At 37.8% G+C, this 22,952-nt stretch overlaps 1 protein-coding gene across 2 annotated transcripts; it reads right to left on the bottom strand.

Moving 5' to 3' along the window:
• Positions 1-10,076, bottom strand: LOC134671442 (thioredoxin, mitochondrial). 2 transcript variants are annotated; one of them, XR_010099223.1, is made up of 4 exons: positions 9,944-10,076; positions 6,688-6,852; positions 2,854-6,128; positions 1-2,718 (listed from the first exon to the last, which is right to left on the bottom strand). XR_010099223.1 is itself a non-coding variant. In XM_063529300.1 (3 exons), the coding sequence occupies exons 1-3, from the start codon at positions 10,067-10,069 to the stop codon at positions 5,997-5,999; spliced, it is 423 nt and encodes a 140-aa protein (XP_063385370.1). In that variant the 5' UTR covers positions 10,070-10,076; the 3' UTR covers positions 1-5,996. The 2 variants fall into 2 exon arrangements, 1 of the variants encoding a protein (XP_063385370.1); XM_063529300.1 differs by having other exon boundaries at positions 1-6,128.
• Positions 10,077-22,952: the final 12,876 nt, after the last annotated feature.

The raw sequence follows: 22,952 nt of genomic DNA, 5'->3' as shown, positions 1-22,952 counted from the left end.
TTGAAGAAAATATTCTTATTTATTCTAAAAACACTTCATAAACTTGTTAACTATAAATAAACAAATTTACAGACAAGAAAAAATCGCAGATGAATCCAAAATCTCTAAATATAATGATGTTAACTACTGTGTGGATATATGAATATATCCAGCATGAGACTCGTATAATACCTACAAGTATATTATATGTTCACGAATTTGGACATGTCAATATCTCTACATATTTATGGCTTTTCAGTCAACAGCAGATATAACCATTTATGTTAAGAAAATTACGACATATTTAATTTATAATTTTTGATCCATTCCTTGGACGAAAATGGGTGTCAGAGTTACTTAAGTTATTGTCATCATACTTAAATCATAATGCAAAATTCAAATGGGCTCAATTTAAGTCAATCAAATTGACAGTAATTTTGTGCAAGTGTTCACCGAAAGTTAAGAGTCGTTCGGCAAAACTAATTTATTAACACGCAGATTTCCGCTCGATACGCACACAACTAGAAGACTACCTAAGCTATGATATTAGCTCAAACCCGTGTGTGTGTCTGTGTATGTGTGCGAAATCGGCTGGTCATGAAGTCAGTTTTGTCTTAGCGCCCCTACCTCTATGAAATCTATAGATTTTATAAGCCTTTCTCATGATAAAATCGGCTGTTGACTGTACATACATAAATAAATATATGTACGTCGGACGAATAGGGTACGATAACGAAGGACTACTGTCCAATAAAATGGACCCGATAGTGGTCTAAATGTTTCACTACCTACTAATGTATGACATTCCAAGCTCAGCGCATAAGATCTAACCACAAGCGTTCTTGGACTGAATAAGTGACATAAAGTAACATTTAAATGTTGCCAAATGCTTGTGTGTAACTAACTAGTTGTTACTTATCCGCACAGACAAAACATCCTCCAGACTGAGCATAGTCGCGCTACCCTCTGCCACGCATACGGTAATTTTACTCCATGTTCGAGTCGAAAGTGTCTTTGTGTGACGTCCGTGTCTTTGAACGGACCAATCACGGCACGGGACTTCGCTCGCCTCGTCCCGCACACCCCCGCATTTTTGGCATCATCGGTTGTATGAAATAATTGCTCTAAATTTGGTCTAGAGGATTCCTAGTCTATGCTTATCCGGAACAGAGTCGCATTTGTTTTGTTTTGTTCAATTTTCAAACAAAACCAAAATCAACTCTATTCCCTGCACTAAAGGTTCAAATTTCAGTGGCTGGATTTTTCATTTGTATGGCTGGGCGTTGGGAGGCTATGGTACATTGATGGTAGAAATTATGGGTTGATACCACTTATAAAAAATAAAAACTTTGGCAAGCAATATAGTATAGTGCCAAAATTGTTCAAAAATGAAAGGGAGTCAACTGAACTTCATATCAACTATCCAGTCCGCTTCGAACTATTCCTATCTAACTTACCACCGGCCTAGCCAGTATGGTCTTTAGTTTACAATCCATTTTCTAAATTTCTACTATTACGTTTAGCAGAGTTAAAAACGGCTGGCGGAACTAAAGAAAGAAAGTAGGTAATGTGTAGGTATAGGTACTCGTATAAACAGTGTTGCCAACTTGGCATTAATGATGCCAGATCTGGCATATTTTCACTCGCTTTGGCACCAAAATTTCCCATTTAGCATCTGGCATATTTTTTAGCATAATTTAGTCTAAGCCAAGTTTTCACCAACTTGGCAACAATAATATGCGCCATTGCCTTGTGTGGTTCATATTTTCATATGAATTTTGACTTTTGTGGGTGGATGGACGTCGACGGACATACATATATTTTTTTTAATGGCAACTAAATTCAGTTAAATTGACCTCTGATTTTTTCGAGGATCAGGTTGGGCGAAAATTATCCTATCTGATCATCATCATCATTTTTTAGCATATATAAAAAAAAATTAGCATAATCTAGAGATTAGTCTAGCATTTTTTTTTATCCGAGTTGGCAACACTGCGTACAAACAACCGTCTGGACGTCAAAACCCTTAACGGTGTTGAGATTCTGTTCATAGAGCCAAGAACGCTCATAAGCGATAAAATAAACTTCATGCTTTCAAGTAAGATTTATCACTTAACACTTGCACTAATGATTTTGACGTGTACGTGACTTTAGAAAATAGTCCAACCATTTCTACTCTCTGCCTAACATTATTATAATTCTATGTCTTACTACATGAATGTGAATTTACTACAATTACACTAGGGTTCATATCTATTCAATGAATAGGAACAAAATGCACTGATTTTATTATATGTGTTGTACAGTCAGCTACATTTACAAGTATGAAAAACTCCAAAACTTGCAAACACACACAAACTATGTATGGCTTGATCTTGACACAGACTAGAGTTAGAGCAAGAAAACTCTGCAACGATTTTCATAGCATACGCAGTGAAAGTGTTGGTATCGTCTTGGGTCGTCCCATTCGTTCTTCGTCAAGTTCTTAAATTAGTGCTATTCTGGCTAAGCAGAATAGGACTAATTTAAGAACTTGACGAAAAACGAATGGGACGACCCAAGATGATACCAAAGTGTTATTTATACGTCATAATTTCATAGAAGTTTGACATTTAAAATATCACTTGCACTGTGTGTGCTATGAAAATCGTTGCAGTCTTTTTGTCTAACTCTATTTCTCTTGACAGATAAAATAACAGATATTTTAGAGTTTTTTATTCTTGTAAGAACTGTACGTACCTACCAGTGGCGGCGCGTCAAACATAGGCAAGCCGGGGCTAATTTGGCTTACATATTTCCTTTATAACTCTGTTCACGTCCAAAAACAGGCAAGCCAGCGGGTATCGGCTTTTATGGACACGCGGCCACTGGTACCTACTAAATTAATAAATTCGCTCCACCTATGCAAAATAATGTAAAATTTATAATGTGGGATGGATACATAGCACCTCAAACACTGTAAAATATTCACAACTTTTTGTTTTATTAGAGTTTTTATGGGTACAACCCACTTACTTGAGTACTTACTTACCCAAAATGAGTCTTGACCTCCGACACAAAGTACAGTAAGTGGGTACAAAGTTACCCAAATTATAAAACTTTAGTATATTATACAAAGGTATACAAAAAGCAGTGTTAAAAAATAGTCTTCAGCATAGCGTTATATTATAAGCACTAATTTATAGTCTGAGGAAGCTAACAAGTAAAGTTTGACTTAAGATTTTGAAATCAATTCAAATGAAAGTCAATTCATAACTGTCAAAATTTACTTCTTAACTTACACCGACTATAGTACCCAATGACGTCAAAAGACGTCTCGAATGATGACAAAGTGACGTTGATAAACGTCAAGGTATCATATTTTTCACTACTTTAAATATATTGTACTATTACCATCGAGAAAGTTAAAATCCCTGTATTTAGAGATAGCACACTAAAGGGAGATAGATCTATTTCTAACAATCCATTACATGCCGCGATAGACTAAAGTTTTGTGATCATTGTTATTCAATAATCGTTTCCGCGATCGAGTTTTTCACTAGATGACAGCACCGTGGCGAGAGGTCTGGCTGTCATGATCCACCAATCATGTTCAACCATGTTTTTTTTATGTTGGATTTTGACATCAGCTGTCAAAAAGACCTCGGTGCTGCCATCTAGTGAAAATCACGATCGCGGAAACCCTCATTTTGAACTTTGTGGCAAGCAACTGTTCAATTATTGCATTACATACATGACCCTATGTGCTTGCACACAGCGCACACCGTGCAGGTAAAGCGAGCTGTTTGCACACGTTACGAGCTCCGTGTGCAAGTGCAAGGGCTATTAGTGTCATTTCTATGTGCGGTAACTACTACATCTACAGTATTCAGGGAAAGTCTAGCTAGATTGAAAGGCCAGCGAAGCTGAGATATGTCCAGTGCGGTACAGTATACAGATTCTTAAATTTTACGCCTATTAAATTTATATTTCTAAAAGACGTCATAGGCCAACATTAAACAGTGAAACTATTTCAAATGTAACCCCTGCGGTTGTTTATAAGTTAACCATTTTCCAGGCATTATAGTCCGTTTTTTTAGCATTAGAAAGAACGTTGCAGAAGTTCGCTTGTGGTTCTAAATCTGGCACTTTTAGCGGTAACAATTTGAAGTAAATTATATGTATTGACCATGCTACATTACATGATGATAATTCAATAATTATTAACAATTAACGAGTCTGATAAAAACTGCACGCTTGCTTCTGCGGAGTTCTTTCTAATGCTAAAAAAACCGAACTATAGTACTCGTACGATTTATCAACCACATATGCGCCAACAGAATTTCAACCCTAGCAATCTGATTTAAGGATAAAATTGGATTGGATTTTCGGGAAATGTGACTTGTCTTCAAATGAATCATAAAAGCTGGATTAATTAGAATATATATGATTTTTTGGGAAACCTTGTAGATTAGTGCGGCCTGGAAAATGGTTAAGCCCTGCAGCTGCGGCTGTTTTTAGGTTAAACAGCTAGGTAGGTATCGTTTTAGTATATATCTTGGTCTACATTAAATTCTAGGCTTTTCACAGGAATATTGATATTCCTGTTATGCTCCTACATAAACAACATAATAGTAGTATCCATAGACTGAACCAGAAATGTTTGAAAAATATAGTAAAATTATACTTAGATGTATAGTTTATGAATATAATAAAACAGTCTTACATAGACTAGGCTTTGATTAGATAGTTTTTTTTTATGACAGCCTAATAATTTTTTTTTTATATAATTCAATATATAAATTATTGTACTGAGTTATTTAATATTAGAATATTTAGTATAATCAAAAAGATGTTATATTATAAGGTATACAAAAATTATAAAAAAGGATGATTGAAAAGTTATAATCTATTTTAAATCAAGTTTACTGGATTGCCTAAGCTGTATTTTTATATTTCAGATACGAAAATGACAGTAAGATTGGCCACCTCTGGCGTTGCAGGCGTTCATAGGCTACATTGACTGCTTACCATCAGACGGGCCGAATATTGTTTGCCACCGACGTGGTATAAAAAATACAATCCAATTATCCTGCTTTTGTACTAAATTGGGGCAATTAAACTGTCATTTATAAAGAAAAAAATAATGGCCAGATTTGTATTGTATTGACTATATCTTATTAGGCACATGAACACAAACGATATAACAAGAAATCTATCTACTTATATCACGAAAATTGCGAGATAACTTATATTTAAACAATTATAAAATTATTGCTATAACAAATCAATTGCTACCTACACAAATACAAAAATATGACAACACGTAACTTATATACAAACGGGTATTGGCATAAATAATGTACATATTTCGTACAAAAAATATTTTTTCTTGGTACCTTTTGGTCACATTATTTAAGCCATCGCAAAGTAAAAATAATTCTTGACTATTACAATAAAGAAATATGAAGTGTGAGAAGTGATTTAAATACAAACGAACTTTGATAAAGACGATTCAAGACATATAACTTGTGTTTAAAAATAATCGATATCTATGTTTTTCTAATAATTATCTGGTTCTTTATTCCATGCATGGTGTGATATAATTTATTTTAGATACAGTCAAATACCCTATTGTACTGATTTGACAAAACACCTAACAAGTAAAATATCTACTATCAGGGCTCGGAACCGGTTTTTGGAAAAACCCGAAATAGCCCAAGAAGAATTATTTTATGCTCTACGTAGGATTGTATCATGTATTTAGGTAACAACTTCGTATTATTAGATTGTCCCATTAAAAATAAAATAATAAACCAGAGAACGAAAAAGGAAGTAATAATACCGGTATTTATTGTATGAAGAAAGAACCGGTTCCGAGCCTTGGCTACTATTTTGTAAGTTTTCGTGTCTCTTCTTTCTGTCCCAAGAAAAAGGTACTGTTACAGTACCTCTATTTAGCACTATTATCTAGCCTGCATTAAAACAACGGGGTTTTAAGTTTCCCTCCCACACTCCATGCTTAGCTGAGCAGATATTTACGCGCCATCTTTCTTTTTGCCGGACATCCGCTCGATGAGGTTGGTGATCATGTCGGCTTCAACTAGGCCGATGAATTTGTCCACTATCAGACCGTTTTTGATCGCTATCACTGCTGGGACTGCTTTTACCTTTCAAATAATAATCCGTATAAATTTGTAAATCAGATTTTTGTTTTATTATTCTTCAATAAAGCCATATGGTATAGTTCGTTTTTTTAGCATTAGAAATAAGGTAAACACAATCTTGATGTGTCTTTTAATTGAAAAACACATTTTAAAAATAAGTTACGGCAAATATGTAACAATTATGAATCTAATACGGCCATTTATACTTTTCTGCTTTCATAAGTAATAGTTACTGATTTTTAAAAAGAGCCAAGTCCAGGTTGCCTAAAGGCTCAATGAGTTCTCGTAGCTTCGGGGTGAGGATCTCACAAGGGTCGCACCACTTCGCGTGGTTCACTACGACTGGTTTGTTTCATGTTGTGTTATAGTTGTTTGGACTAACCTCAAACGTGTGCACCAGCTCAGCGTTATCTTCAACGTCCACCACAGCCAAGTCCAGGTTGCCTAAAGGCTCAATGAGTTCTCGCAGCTTCGGGATGAGGATCTCCCACGGCTCGCACCACTCCGTGTGGTTCACTACGACTGGTTTATTTCATGTTATGTTATTGTCGTTGGGACTAACCTCAAACGTGTGCACCAACTCAGCGTTATCTTCAACGTCCACCACAGCCAAGTCGAGGTTGCCTAGTGGCTCAATCAGCTCTCGCAGCTTCGGGGTGAGTATCTTGCACGGCTCGCACCATTCCGCGTGGAAATTCACTATGACTGGTTTGTCGTTGTTCATCACCTGGAAAAAACGATTGGAATTTCAATTAAGTTTATGGTACGTTTCGTGATTTTTTTCTATCAAGCGAAAGTTGTTTAATCAGGTTTCCAATAGATTAAGTTACTAGACAAAAGCCTCAAGATTGCTATTCAGTTTTTTTGGAAACTGTATCATGATCTTTAAGTTGATTCTCCGATAAAAAAAACTGCTGGCTGCACCCATTGCACCTTGAGTTAACACGTTCCCTGTCCATCCGGACAATGTGGTCCAATGTGTGGTCATGAAGTTCAGGAGTCCGTGCTCCCACTATGGTTTCACAATTTCAAATGACTTTGACACTTGGACGTGTGACCCTATCAGTTTTGTGGTGTGACTTTGTTATATCATTTTGTATGGCGACAGTGAACGTGTTAAAGGAATGCATTGAAAAATAAAGTACTTCTACAAGCTATTTAATGTCTGAAGAGAGAAGACCTGTAAACTAAAAAGAAACAATGGAATAAGCCCCTAGTCACGTAATAGGGATATTCTAACATTAGAGACCGATATTAATCTATTTTAGTACACTCCCTCCGATTTAACGACGTTTGCACGCCCCATTTATTAGGGAACACGACCCATATTGGCATTCCTCCAATAGTAATGGGTATTTTTGTCTTTGCTCCCAAATTTGGTCATGTCATGGCCACTCATGGCTTGGCGTATGATAGCAAAATATAAAATGTCTATCAATGATAGTTTATAAAGTACGATTCCCACCGAACACATTTGTACGGCCGGAGGCCGGTCGGCCCCGGACGGACTCCATCGGTGCCCTATTGATATTCCGAGAAAAACTACGCCGATTTTTGTTTCGCCGACAACGATCCGCAGAACGATGTTCGCCGAATGTTTGTCGGCGAATCGATAATCTGCTAAATGTTTCTCGGAGAATCATTAGGTACCCGACTCCATCGCTTCTGCCAAAACAATTTGAGACTACACCAGGCGTGGCTCACTCCGCGATTTCGTCGCTTTGCTACAGGTAGCTAAAAGTACAACCGTTCCACCCCAATTTTGAGGAAAGCCATAATAAGCCGCGCGTGGCGCTGTCGCCACCTAGCGGCCATATCTGTGGTGATCGTAACAAACGCGTTTTGTTAGAGAGTGAGTCTTCTGTACTTAGTACTATTATTTATTCTGTGACTACACTAGCAAGCCAATGGCGCGGCCCGACTCCTAACTGTCGGTGGGAATCGTACATTAAACCGCTCGATAGTGAGAATTCTGTACGGAGAACTATTATTTACCTAACCTGCAACTAGTCTTAAAGAGTCTTACCTATAAGATAATTTTAACATTTGCCAACACGTTTATCATATCATCAAAGGAAACTGTACGTACGTTATCTTTTACCGTAATTTCGCCGGGGTTGCCTTAAAATATTTATTCTTAAATCTTACTTTATGAATAAACATTAGAATATATTCAAAGCGGGTGGCCCTTATCAAGTTATCACCAAAGGTCATTCAAACCATTAAAACTTTATTATCTCAGCTTATCAACGTATTAATTAATGTTAATGTTACATTGACACGAGAACACTTTGCCAAATATAACTTGAATATCACCAAGAACACGCGTTGGAAGATAATTCGTTACCTACAGTACAGGACAATTCGAACGTGCACTGACATCAAACCGATATTAAAATGATATTTGAATCATATCAGAGATAAGACCTAGCCTACGAAATTGTTAGAGCCGTTTCCGAGATCCCCGAAATACAGGGTAATTTTTGGACCGTTAGCCATATTGTGCGAGGTGATTATGTAGGTCATACTGAACAACTTTTTTTCACGTTGGTTCATTGGTTCCATAGAAAAAGTTGTTCAGTATGGCCTACCTAATCACCTCGCATGCACAATATGGCTAACGGTCCAAAAATTACCCTGTATATACCTATATAAATTAATATACAAGTATTGCTCGTTTAAAGGAATAAGATTCGCGCGTTCATTTCGTTCAGACTTGAGACGCCCGCGCGAATGACATTGGCTTGCTAGTCTAGTCACAGAATAAATAATAGTACTAGGTACAGAAGACTCACTCCCTAACAAAACGCGTCTGTCACGATCAGCACAGATATGGCCGCTAGGTGGCGACGGCGCCACGCGCGGCTAATGGCAAACCCCAAAATTGGGGCCGAACGGACGCACTTTTAGCTACCTGTAACAAAGCGAAAAAATCGCGGAGTGAGCCACGCCTGATCTAGTCTTCAATTATTTTTGCAAATTTAAACCTTATTTATGGATATCGAAGTTTGAAAGTTCATAGAAATGCGTTTACCTAGACCTCGCGTTGTATGTAGACGTCAATGATATGTTTACAATGTGCACCTTACCCCTTTGTAATAAGGCGAAAATGTACACATGTATCTTTGACGATAATTCTGTTACCTAGTCTATTAAAAATGTTTACGTAAAATTAAACCTTATCTATGAAGGCCGAAGGTTGAAAGTTCAGTAACATGCGCTACGGCATTGCACTTGGCACGTTTGCTAAAATTATATGCATGACTTCTGTAGGTATATTTGGGTTTCTACTGTGCTTTGTTTATTACGCGGGAGAATACAATTAGAAAGATAAATAACTGTGTAATACCACAGATTAATAAATAGTTACTACGATATACTTATACAAAGTTGGCAAGTTATTGGTTATACTTATACAAAGTTTGCAAGTTATGTTTATAAGTATTTCATTCTTTTCGGCAAAGAGTACGTAGGTTAGGTAACAGTAGAAATGTAAAGTTTTCTAAGAGATGTTGTTTGAGAATCCTGTTAACATAAAACATATAGGTACTTCAGCTGTCAAGCTCGGGGCACGATACTTTCTTAGAACCTACAACTCTACTAAAATCATAATCCTTTGCTTTATACACACCGACAAGATTGTATAGTACCTTGTTGACGAACTCCTCATTTGTTCTTGACGAGTATGGTATCGTTCGTTGTGTCTATGTGTATTGATGTGGAGGTAAAGCGACGTGCTACCGTACACAACCTGTCGCCCCGACCCGTGCCCCCTTTTTGTTCTAGGGTAAATACACCCCTGCAAAGTGGTATCGTACCTTGTTGACGAACTCCTCGTTGTTTTTCACGAGTATGGTCTCGTTGTGTACGATGGACGTGGAGATGGAGCGACGCGCCGCTACTCGCAGCGGCGAGCACAGCCCGCGGCTCAGCGCGGACGACATGGTATCATATAACCGTACCTTGTTGACGAACTCCTCGTTGTTTTTCACGAGTATGGTCTCGTTGTGTACGATGGACGTGGAGATGGAGCGACGCGCCGCTACTCGCAGCGGCGAGCACAGCCCGCGACTCAGCGCGGACGACATGGTGTCTGAAACAGAAAAAAAAATCGTGAAAATCAATACCGTCAATAGAATATGTATAGAGGAAAGTAAGCAGTCTGTTGGTCGTTTGTCGCGTTAATTCCGCTCAGAGCCCATCGTCATGCAGTTAAATTAGAGGCCAATAAACTTTAGATTAGTCTATATAGGTCGCGATGCCATTATAATGGGGTTGGTCGATAAGGGGGTTTTGCACACATCGGATCGTGGGAATCCACATCTGCGTGATAGCCAATGAACGGAGTGATAGCCTCGAAAGAGTGTATTGCTTTTCATACAGCTTAAATATGGCAACAGATGTCATTTCAATACAATTTGTTCATGATTTTAATTTTTAGCAAGCAGAAACGTCTGCGAACGATGCTATTAAGCTTAGAATAAATTTAAAAGTAGAAAAATTACTGTCTTGGGCGAGACTTGAACTCACGGCCGCTGGATCGATACTCCAGCGCTCTGCCATCTGAGCCACCAAGACCTCATCCCTACCCAGCAAATCTTTCCACCATATTATCACTTTTAAATTTATTCTAAGCTTAATTTGTTCACGCTAATCTAATGGCATTACATTATGGAAAATGTTGAAAAACACTTTATTTTACTTTTACACTGGCAATTTTGGTGTAACTCGTTTTTGATCACAATTAGCTGCAGTGTGTTAATACCTAAACATTTGCATTAGCAATAAACCACTTCCTACTAGCTAGTGGAGGTCATGTATTTTTATTAAGCTATTGATAATGCTAACATGTTTGACTATGACTACTTTTGTACTTTGCAAGTAAACTCTGCACAGACTTTAAAAATATTGTTTATCCTCTAGCTGCCCAGAGACCTATAAAAAGGTCTCCTGTTCCATTCTAATTTGAACTTTGTTTTGATAAAATCAAGATTTTATTTCGCTTGGCATGGTTCAACGTATGGGCGGCTAGAGGTTATTGATTATTTACAAAATATATAAGGGATCATCCATTAATTACGTCACACGAATTTCTAGGTTTTTTGACCCCTCCCCCCTCCTTGTCACACTTGGTCACATTTTGCAAATTCCTCCCCACCTGGTGTGACGTCACATTTTAGGCAATTTTGTTTTCAACAAAACCGGCAATACTAACTCGGCATTATTTTTTTTTAATAAAAAATATTTTTGGTAAAAGGAATATTAGTAATTTTATTACACAAAACCAATCCAGAACGAAAATACCTACTTCCAAAACCTCATTATTTAAATGTGCAGCGAATAAAAAAAATATTAATAATTTAATATAAATTAATTTTCGGTTACTGATGAATAGTGATGAAGTTAAAATGACGTCACAATGTTTGTGACTCCCCCCTCCCCTATGTCACAACATGTTACATTTTCTTGACCCCCTTCCACCCCCTAAACGTGTGACGTAATTAATGGATGAGCCCTAAGTATTACAATCAACAACAACCAAGCCGCTTATATGTAGGTATACTAGGACAATATGACACTGTTACACTTTATAATGAGACATGATCTTGGTCCAACTTCATCTATTTAGTGTTCGAAACCAAAGCTGCTGTGCTTGGAATACTTTTGGGACGACTGCTGGTTATTTCAGTTATATGTGATTTATATTGATTGAATAAAATTTTATTTATTTTGATATTTGAAAAAACCAAAAGGTAATTTGAATACAATTGTTTGTTACTTGAAAATATATATCACCACTTAGTAGAGGTCAATGGCCCAGTGATTCTCACATTATGGATCATGTAGTTATTCAATTAAAATATAAAACATAAATGTAGCAAGCAGTGGCGTGCAGTGGAGATAAGACTTAAATCGGGCTCTAGAAGAGTCATTCTTGAAGGAATGTAACGCAAACTATAAAAATCGGCAACTTTTTTTTTGGTCATTTTGTATGGACTGCCTACCCTAGTGCCTACCTTTTTTTGTATGCACTGCACGCCACTGGTAGCAAGATATTTTAGCTTTCACTAACAGGTATATATTTTATTTGTTAATATCACAGCTGTGGTAATAGATATGTTGTCTTAAATAAACATTTAATATTATTTTAATTATTTAAAAAAGCATGTATTGCCGACCGGTCTGGCCTAGTGGGTAGTGACCCTGCCTGCGAAGCCGATGGTCCTGGGTTCGAATCCCAGTAAGGGCTTTTATTTGTATGATGATACAGATATTTGTTCCTGAGTCATGGGTGTTTTCTATGTATTTAAGTATTTGTATATTATATATATCGTTGTCTGAGTACCCACAACACAAGCCTTCTTGAGCTTACTGTGGGACTTAGTCAATCTGTGTAAGAATGTCCTATAATATTTATTATATTATTATTTATTTATTTATGTATTTACCTATTTATTTTTCTACTTAAAATAACTTTCAGCCATTATCCAGCCACAACTATATAGATTACAAGTATTTCCACAAATTAAACTAATTGCTACAGAAAAGTTATTAATAAATAGAAAATTAATATCACTAGCTCATTAAATTCTTCATATATCTCACCATGACATAACTATTTGAAAACTGTTAATGATAACATAAGAATCATCAATGTTATCTATTTTATTGTGAAGATAAGACAATACATTCAGTCTGTTCAGAACACTTATAATTTGTTTATAGTTGGTTTATTTCAGATAACATCTATTAGATAACGAACAGATATATTATAGTGGTATCTCCAGCAGATTTTTTTAATTTGTCTAATTTACCTGACTAGATTATGTAGTATAACACTAAACTCTCGCGTTTTGTACACATAGTCACATAATTAATGTCATTGACGGGTTTAACACAATTAAATTTCATTATTTTACTTTATTTTAGTCTTCTGTGACCGAAGCTAGTGGAATCTGGCTGAAATGTCAGAAAAAAGGCAAAATAATGAAATTTAAGCACAATAGACCCGTTATAGATTCTGGAGTCTAAAAGGAATTTAAGATGAAGCAGCTAACAAGCTGAAATGTAGATTGAAAATGTATTTATGAACATGAAATAGCAGGGAAAAATATATGGCACATCCATTCTAGTATAAATCATTAATCATGCAAAATTTTAAATAGTGACTTCATCAGATGGGAGATAATTTTGTTTGGTATCAGTCAGAAACATGTATGCACATATTGAACTTTATCTCAAGTCAATAAGGTACAATATCATCTACCTATCTACGATCATAACTCAAGTTTTACCAAAGACGTGCACACCAAAAATAGGCTTATATAATGATGAAAGCTAGCAGGGGTTGAATCACTTACCTTTCTTAGTTAACTGAGCCCAAACGCCTTATTTTAGTAATTTCAAGAGGAGTCAGACACACATGAGCGACGCAGTACGCGCAACCAACAACAACACTGGCCAGCAAGAACGACAGAACAGCGAATCTAAACACAAACAGTCTATCGTAAAAATTGGCAGAACTATTGCCCTCCCCTTTTGGCAAAGCTAATAACGCAACTGTTATCACCGCCGACACTGGCACCGCGATCTTCCCGACGTAGTGACCCGTACGCACCGACACCCAACACAGCATAAACGTTACAAACCAAATCACCGCCAAACAATACACCCCTACGCCAAAACTAGACATCTCTTATTATATTACACATCACAATAGTTAGTCCAGCATGCGATAGATGATAGATGTAGTAATAGGTCAGTAGATAATGATTTTTACAAGGCGGTTAGTACTAGTTTTCTTGTTTTAGCGATAAAAACCTTGAATAGACGAATTCACAACAAAAAATCCGTGCGTCACGTTCACACACAAATTTGACAGATGACTGAGAATGACGGTGACGGTGTGATGAAGCGACGTGAAGTTGACGTGAAGCGAGGTTTGACTGTCGGAAATTGACATGTCAAAACTTTAGCGCATAGACAATGTTATTTTTAAGCGCTTTAACGTGAAAAAATTCTAGAAATTAGTGTTAATTTTCAGATTATTTATAATTTGGTATGTTATAGGAAACAAATCTAAAATTTTCTTGGGTATCAGTATTTGATCAGTATAATCTTCATAATACAATTTAAATATTTTTTGCGTTTAGTTATGTAATTCAAACTGGGATAATCATAATATATTGTACTTACTATACTCTTTGGATAATAGTTCTTGGTAGCTTAAAATATTTGTATTTCGACTTTTTATAACTGCATAAAAACATTAACATTATAATTTGGTTGTTCAATTCTCGTCACTCAAATGATCTAAACAAAACGCAATCAAGTTGGCATCTTGACAGAAGAGAGATTGTCCATGGATTGTCTTGTCTTGTCTGTTTATTTCTGTAAGTTGTCATACTTGTCAACTGTGAATTTTCTAGTGCTGTGTGTTGCTGTCAATTTATAGAAAGGTGAGTTATTTTATTAGATTTCCTTTAGAATATGCTTTATTTATAACCTAATACGCTGCCTACCAACTTGTACTTTTAGGTTCCAGTATATTTCAGGCGCATACTGGCGCCAACCGTTTTTTATAACCGTAAATTTCTAACGCCATTTTCCGCTCCGTGTTCGAGTTATCACAAAGTATTTTTTCCTTTATCGAGCCGAGACAGGTTGTGTAAAGTTGCACAAGTGTCGAGAATATCTAATAAACGAGTAGGAAATAGTATTATAATGTCTTGTCTATTATATTCGCGTGGTTTTGTTGCAAAATATTTGATGACTAATCCCGTGGAACAAGGCCTATTAATTACTCTCGCGGGCGGAATGAAAGGCCAGAGCGTATATGTATTGTTGCTAAGTCAGTGACCTAGTGTAGACATCGATTGGAGGTAAATGGCAGGTGCTTGAAAGGGCACGGACTAGCCCTTTATGGTAGAACCTATCTATGAAGTTTCTAGCACTGGGACAAAGTTTCAAGGTTACGCTTAGAGGATTGTTTATTTATTCAGATGGTACAGATGAATTGCTTGCTAAAAGATTCCCAGGGAATTTTGTGTGTTTAAAATTATTTCCTGATGGATGTTGTTATGTTCATTGTTTTGTTCTGTATGTGATTTACCTCCTATTATCAACAAAATAATGTTTTTTGCACTGTAGAACTGTTTATAGGTTCACACATGTTTAAATATAACTTATGCTCCTTCCTTCAAAGTTCTAGAAGCAATTGTTTTCCTTCCTATCCTTCTATTATTCAATAAAGTTTCCAAATTAAATGTGTGCGTAAAGATTTACACAGAGCCTCACAAGGCTATTTATGTATATACTAACAATAAATGTTTTACTATCAATCGAGGTCAACCTGGTCAGGTTGAATATCACTGAACGGCTTATATAAGATAAAGATAAGATAAAAAAAATAGTTTATTCAAGTAGGCATATTACAATGCGCTTATGAACGTCAAATAGACCTAAACCGGCTCCAACCGTACACCTCTGCCCCGAGAAGCATTAAATCCCCCCTCAATTGGAGGAGGGTATCCCAATATGGGACCGGCAACAAACTCGGCGGGACACATCTTTTCCAAACATTATTACATCTTATAATTAACATGCATTACGAGTACATTTAACATGCATTACGAGTACATATATGTCACCGTAAAATTGTAAACACTTGTCAGTTTATAATATTGCTAGTTAGATTATAAACTGACGGCAGGGAGATTATAATCTAAACTAACCTATGTTAGATTATAAACTAACAGGTTCACAATCTTACAGTATCATATATAAAGTGTCTTGCAAACATCATCACTAAACACCGATCTTCAAACCATGATGTCATACAGGGTGTGGACACTGTGTCACAAACATTAGCAAAGCTATTAACCTGTTTTGATGTAACTTTAGCTTGTAACTTATGCTAGTAGTAACTTCATTTAAACTCCACACTGAAATAATAATAGTTACCTATTTGTTTTACAAAGGGGCAGAGTTGTTGTTTTACCTGTCACGCTAATATTGATACCCGAGCAAGTGAAAAATTCCAAAATGGATTGATTCAAAGGGTTTAACAAATTTTGCTAGACCACCAACAATTTTGAAACACAAAGTTTTTCACCACACCAACACAAGAAAAAAATTTGTCCATGTCACTGCTTAAATTTTCACCCCTTTCTGCCCGTATTTTTATACCACGAAACTCTGTACTGAGTTTGACCCATTCCCATTCTTTCAATATTTTCTCTGCTGTGTATTGTATGATACCTTTCATATTCTTAAATAACATTTATAGTACCCTACAGCCTTATACTGCAGAATCCATTACTCATTAATGGTACATTCATTGAAGATTAGGAATCAACCGATATATCCGGAAATTCTCATTAACTAACTAGTGGATTGTTATTTAATCTCATGTGAAACGGACACCGTATCCTAAGTTCCGCGCAAGCTCATTGAAGCATGCGATGCATAGCCCTTGCGCAGAGGTCACGGTCGCGCATGCGCACACAGGTACCGGTGCAGTGCCCATTGTGTCTGGTACCCGTGGTCGCTAAAACCAGTAGTTATTCCGTTGTTGGTCTTATGTCTTACTTAAAATTATGTCATTTAGGGTCGGTTGCACCGAACTGTTCGTACCGTTAAAGAGTTCGCAAAATTTTTATATGTATATGGAAAGTTTCATAGTAAAGCGCCGGGGCGCGCCGGCTGACGTTGATCAGTCTGTCAAATGTGGTTGATGCAACTGGCCCTTACTCTCATGAGAAATGAACAGCGTATCCTAAGTTCCGCGCAAGCTCATTGAAGCAAGCGATGCATAGCCCTTGCGCAGAGGTCACGGTCGCGCATGCGTACACAGGTACCGGCGCAGTGCCCATTGTTTCTGGTACCCGTAGTCGCTAAAACCAGTAGTCGATCGTCTTACGTCTTAGTCATTGGAAAATTCTGTCATTTACTCTCATGAGAAAAGAACAGCGTATCCTAAGTTCCTCGCAAGCTCATTGAAGCAATCGATGCATAGCCCTTGCTCAGAGGTCACGGGCGCGCATGCGTACACAGGTACCGGCGCAGTGTCAATTGTGTCTGGTACCCGTAGTCGATCGTCTTATGTCTTAGTTAAAATTCTGTCACTTACTCTCATGAGAAATGAGCAGCGTATCCTAAGTTCCGCGCAAGCTCATTGAAGCAAGCGATGCATAGCCCTTGCGCAGAGGTCACGGTCGCGCATGCGTACACAGGTACCGGTGCAGTGCCCATTGTTTCACATAACCTGTGAACACTGAATGCTAAATACATTGGCATTTCAGTTTCGTAAGGACTACGAATAGACTGTGAGCTTGTAGATCCCGCAAACTCATAGCTCCGTTATTCTGAAAAACCGGGCAAGTGCGAGTCGGACTCGCGCACGAAGGGTTCCGTACCATAATGCAAAAAAAAAAAAAGAGCAAAAAAAAAAACGGTCACCCATCCAAGTACTGACCACTCCCGACGTTGCTTAACTTTGGTCAAAAATCACGTTTGTTGTATGGGAGCCCCATTTAAATCTTTATTTTATTCTGTTTTTAGTATTTTTAGTTATAGCGGCAACAGAAATACATCATCTGTGAAAATTTCAACTATCTAGCTATCACGGTTCGTGAGATACAGCTTGGTGACAGACGGACGGACGGACGGACGGACGGACGGACAGACGGACGGACAGCGAAGTCTTAGTAATAGGGTCCCGTTTACCCTTTGGGTACGGTACCCTAAAAATAAACCCATAAACTAACCCTCCTATTCATAAACGTGTACTAAAGTTGACAAGCCGATAATAATCGTTTGTCCCTTTCCGACGTATTGGTATGATGGAAAGGGACGAACGATTATTATCAGCTTGTCAACTTTAGTACACGTTTATGAATAAGGGGTTAAGTGGACAACATAAATCCATAATTATAATTTTATTATGAACTTGCTTAATAAATTTCATGAGAACCGGTACTGTAGAGGAGAGCTTCCGGCCATACGAAAGCATTTTTGCCTAAAGGTGGTATTGTATTCCACCTGTACAATTGTTTGTCCAATGGCATTGCGTCTCACTCTCTCGTCATGCAAAATGTGAGACAAAATACACATTGGACAAAGATATTGGACAGATGGAATACGACCCTAACCTGAAACGGAGTCGATCTCAAAAGTCGCACCCGGAGTCGGTTACGTCGACGACTTACTTATAGTAGACGCAATCCAAACTGACGACCGGAGTCATATCACTATCTCTCTCACCCTATCTACGACCACGCGAGTGTGAATGAGAAGTTTTACGACCCCAGTCGTCAGTTTGGTTTGCGTCTACTATAGCATCGGTTTTTTAGGGTTCAGTACAGTCTCCATCAGATATATCGGAGCGGCTAAGGCGCTCACAAATATCAGAACGCCTCTATTGTCAGGGCGTTAGAGTGCGTGTTTAGATATTGTCACCACCTTGGCCGTTCCGATATGTACCAAAAAACTGGGCAAGTGCGAGTCGGACTCGCGCACGAAGGGTTCCGTACCATAATGCAAAAAAAAAAACAAAAAAAAAAGCAAAAAAAAAAACGGTCACCCATCCAAGTACTGACCACTCCCGACGTTGCTTAACTTTGGTCAAAAATCACGTTTGTTGTATGGGAGCCCCATTTAAATCTTTATTTTATTCTGTTTTTAGTATTTGTTGTTATAGCGGCAACAGAAATACATCATCTGTGAAAATTTCAACTGTCTAGCTATCACGGTTCGTGAGATAGAGCCTGGTGACAGACAGACGGACAGACGGACGGACGGACAGCGAAGTCTTAGTAATAGGGTCCCGTTTTACCCTTTGGGTACGGAACCCTAAAAAGATAAAAAGGAATCCCTATGAGCGACTCTGTCTGTCATATAGCTAAAAATCTCAAGAACTACACTTCGCTATCGATTTGTGGAAGAGTAGTTATGATTTATGAATAAGGAAAGTGTTATTTTTTGCCATCAGACCTGTCCAGGACTTTTTATGTGATGGGATCTGAGTATGTATACTATTTGCGATCAGTCGTTCACACTATTAGCTCACTGAAGCTAATATGACAATCCCATATTAAAAAATACGTACATAAAAGTCAGTTTAATATTCAGCACACATACTTCATTAGCATCGTTAACTTGCATTTGTCCGTATTAATAGTTCGCGCATTCACTTGGTTTTCTTTTTCTGCACTCGTTGGCTGCTGCGACTGTCTGGCAACCTTGAGTTTTTTTTTACAAACTTGAAGCTCGTTACGCCAGTGACTGGGTTATATGCGGATTGCATTGCTAAATAATTGCTAATTTACTCGACTTTTTTTGACACGAACAAATATTTTATATATACACCAGTGGCTCTCTGAGCTCTGGCCCCAATTTCACATCGGTGACAGGTGCGACGAATTGTAAAATCACTGTTGCTGGCGTCACAGGCATCCATGGGCTACGATTACCACTTACCATCGGGCGGGCCGTATTACTGTTTGCCACCATCATTGTATTATTAAAAAAAACTTTATGATATCGGAAAAAAACAGATATTTCTCCTGCGAAGTTTCTGACAATTGTCAAAGATTTAGAAGAATTGTAGGTAATTCTTGACAGGTAATGAGTTATATGTCGGAATTTCGTGACAATTGTAGTGTTTCTTGTGACAATTGTCATAAACTTAGCAAGAGAAATATCTATTTTTTCCCGATATCATAAAGTTTTTTTAATAATACAATGATGGTGGCAAACAGGAATACGGCCCGCCCGGTGGTAAGCGGCAACAATAGCCCATGGATGCCTGTGACGTCAGCAATAGTGATTTTACAATTCGTCGCACCTGGCACGTTGGTGAAACAGGGGCCTGAGCACCTCGCGATAAGTTTTAACTCTGAAGTTCAACCGGAAATCCAGAAACTTTGAGTATAATTTTGTTACTAATCCAGAATTTACCTTAAAATTATAAGTATTATAACCCACTCGCTACTTATTCTTACAGAGCTGTATACCTATAGAAAGGCGGATTCCAATTTCTCGTGGGCTTCTAATTAAATTACTACATATTGAGGCCGTCTCGATATTTGCGATATTGCGTTTTCCCCTGTGGGATAATTACTCCAAGACAATTGGGTCGATGCTTGGAACTTAATTCACTTTCTAGTTTTTTGAGTTGGTTGCTCTGTGCTTTTTAGGGTTCCGTACCCAAAGGGTAAAACGGGACCCTATTACTAAGACTCTGCTGTCCGTCTGTCACCAGGCTGTATCTCACGAACCGTGATAGCTAGACAATTGAAATTTTCACAGATGATGTATTTCTGTTGCCGCTATAACAACAAATACTAAAAACAGAATAAAATAAAGATTTAAGTGGGGCTCCCATACAACAAACGTGATTTTTGACCGAACTTAAGCAACGTCGGGCGGGGTCAGTACTTGGATGGGTGACCTTTTTTTTTGCCTTTTTTTGCATTTTGGTACGGAACCCTTCGTGCGCGAGTCCGACTCGCACTTGCCCGGTTTTTTGATTATGAAATTAGCTTTGACAAAGATTAATCGATTAGTCTTAATTGTAGAAAATGTAGAACATGATTAAAAACACAATCATTTATTACTTGTAAAGTAGGATACAGTTATGTAAGTTGTAATATAAGCCGCATCTCATATGTAGGTATATATGCCTTCTATTTTATAATATGTACTTCAAATCCATCAAGTCCAAGAGACCATCAAGTGACAGAAATCACGGAAGGTAACAGACGAAATAAATCGACAAAAATCCATACAATAGGTAAACAAATGAAATACAACATGACGACATAGAATTTGTATCTATATCAGTGGTGGGCAAAGTACGGCCCGCGGGCCATCTCAGGCCCGCGAATGGATTTTATCCGGCCCGCCGCCGGTCCCATGAAATAATTAGTATATGGGCTATATGGCATTGACCCACGATTATCACAAATCAAAATAAATTTTGGCTACAATTCTGGCCCTCCACTTAAATTTCTTAAACTTTCTGGCCCCCCATGAAGAAAGTTTGCCCATCACTGATCTATATCAATATCATACATAAGTAACATAACACTAAATGAAATTAAAATTCTTGGTGCGGCAATGTTTTACACTAACCAAAATTTTTGTAAAAACTGTAACACCGAAATTTTAATACATATTTCTAAGAACATTTGGATCTTATTATCTAATACGAAATCATTATCGTACTCGTATGTAGGCTAGGTACCTACATATATGACACAAATAAAAAAACCGGGCAAGTGCGAGTCGGACTCGCGCACGAAGGGTTCCGTACCATAATGCAAAAAAAAAGCAAAAAAAACGGTCACCCATCCAAGTGCTGACCACTCCCGACGTTGCTTAACTTTGGTAAAAAATCACGTTTGTTGTATGGGAGCCCCATTTAAATCTTTATTTTATTCTGTTTTTAGTATTTGTTGTTATAGCGGCAACAGAAATACATCATCTGTGAAAATTTCAACTGTCTAGCTATCACGGTTCGTGAGATACAGCCTGGTGACAGACGGACGGACGGACAGCGAAGTCTTAGTAATAGGGTCCCGTTTTACCCTTTGGGTACGGAACCCTAAAAATCGGCAATAATGGGGTGTCGTTGTTAAAGACGTGATGTGAATTTTGTGAACTATCAAGCCTGCGCGGACGAAGTCGCAGGCGCCAGCTAATTTAAAAATGAACCTATAATGCCAAGAATAATATAGATAATTAATTACTACCCATTCACTGTTTGCACAAACATAATCGTCCTATAAATGTCAGAGCTAATTATAAAAATAAACAAATGATTAGAGATCAAACTATGCATGATACCTTTCACAAGTAATCAATTATACGGTTATACATATATAACACTGATGCGTATCCGCAAGCTGCTCCGATGTATGAGCGAGACAGAGCTTATAGTCAACTCTATGGCTGCTGCTCGACACAACGTTTGGTGCAACTGTGCAGCGACGCCATTTTCCATAGACGCCGACGCTTAAAACACGTTAGTGTGGGGTGGCCCTAAACGTCATTGTAGGTGGTATACATGTCGGCGGCCGATCGTAAGATCAGGCAGATCGTAATGTTCCTGTGTAATGTTTGGACGATAGTCACATTAAACCAATATATATGTAGGATAGGTTCGTTAGGCTGCTTCAGATGCCCGAAGGGCAAACTGCCCAGAAATAGGAGCCCCGCTCGGGGCTCCGTCAACTCAGGGAACGAGTCAAAGATTTTCACGTTTCACGATATGGCTAGGAATTTCACGATATGCCTGATCTTACGATCGGCCGCCGACATACATACAGGGATGTCCGCTCACACACACCCAATGTGCCCACTGCCTAAGTTCATTACTCTATACTAATGATTCTAATGATTGCAATTGCTGCTAATCTCGATTAGTTTCACTTTTCCTTTTTTGATATGAGTAGCTCGAAAGCGGTTTCCCTTTCGTTCATAGAAACCCTACCTTTATATCGATTGCGGTCAATTATTAGTTATTAATTATGCCCTATGATTAATACGATTATAAACTGTATTTTTTGCATGGGAACTTTTTTGATGTAATCGTTATGTAACTTTCCGAAACAGAAACTTATGATTATATTTAGGAATGCTTAACACATCTGTGCAAGGCTCTTTATTCCTATATTGCCTTTTATGCGTTCAGATTTATAGCCAGTTTAATAAATGATTTTGTGTACTACTTTTTAGGGTTCCGTACCCAAATGGTAAAACGGGACCCTATTACTAAGACTTCGCTGTCCGTCCGTCCGTCCGTCCGTCCGTCCGTCCGTCCGT

This window comes from Cydia fagiglandana, chromosome 15, assembly GCF_963556715.1.
Source record: "Cydia fagiglandana chromosome 15, ilCydFagi1.1, whole genome shotgun sequence".
Lineage (NCBI taxonomy): Eukaryota > Metazoa > Arthropoda > Insecta > Lepidoptera > Tortricidae > Cydia > Cydia fagiglandana.
This window is presented reverse-complemented; position numbering and strand designations above follow the sequence as displayed.

What these genes read in the sequence shown, in the direction of transcription:
- LOC134671442 (XM_063529300.1), bottom strand. Translation starts at nt 10,069, where the DNA reads ATGTCGTCCGCGCTGAGCCGCGGGCTGTGCTCGCCGCTGCGAGTAGCG. An exon ending in ACGAGGAGTTCGTCAACAAG is followed by an intron (nt 6,853 to 9,943) that starts GTACGATACCAC and finishes CGTTTTTTCCAG; the next exon opens with GTGATGAACAACGACAAACC. An exon ending in AGTTGGTGCACACGTTTGAG is followed by an intron (nt 6,129 to 6,687) that starts GTTAGTCCCAAC and finishes ATTATTTGAAAG; the next exon opens with GTAAAAGCAGTCCCAGCAGT.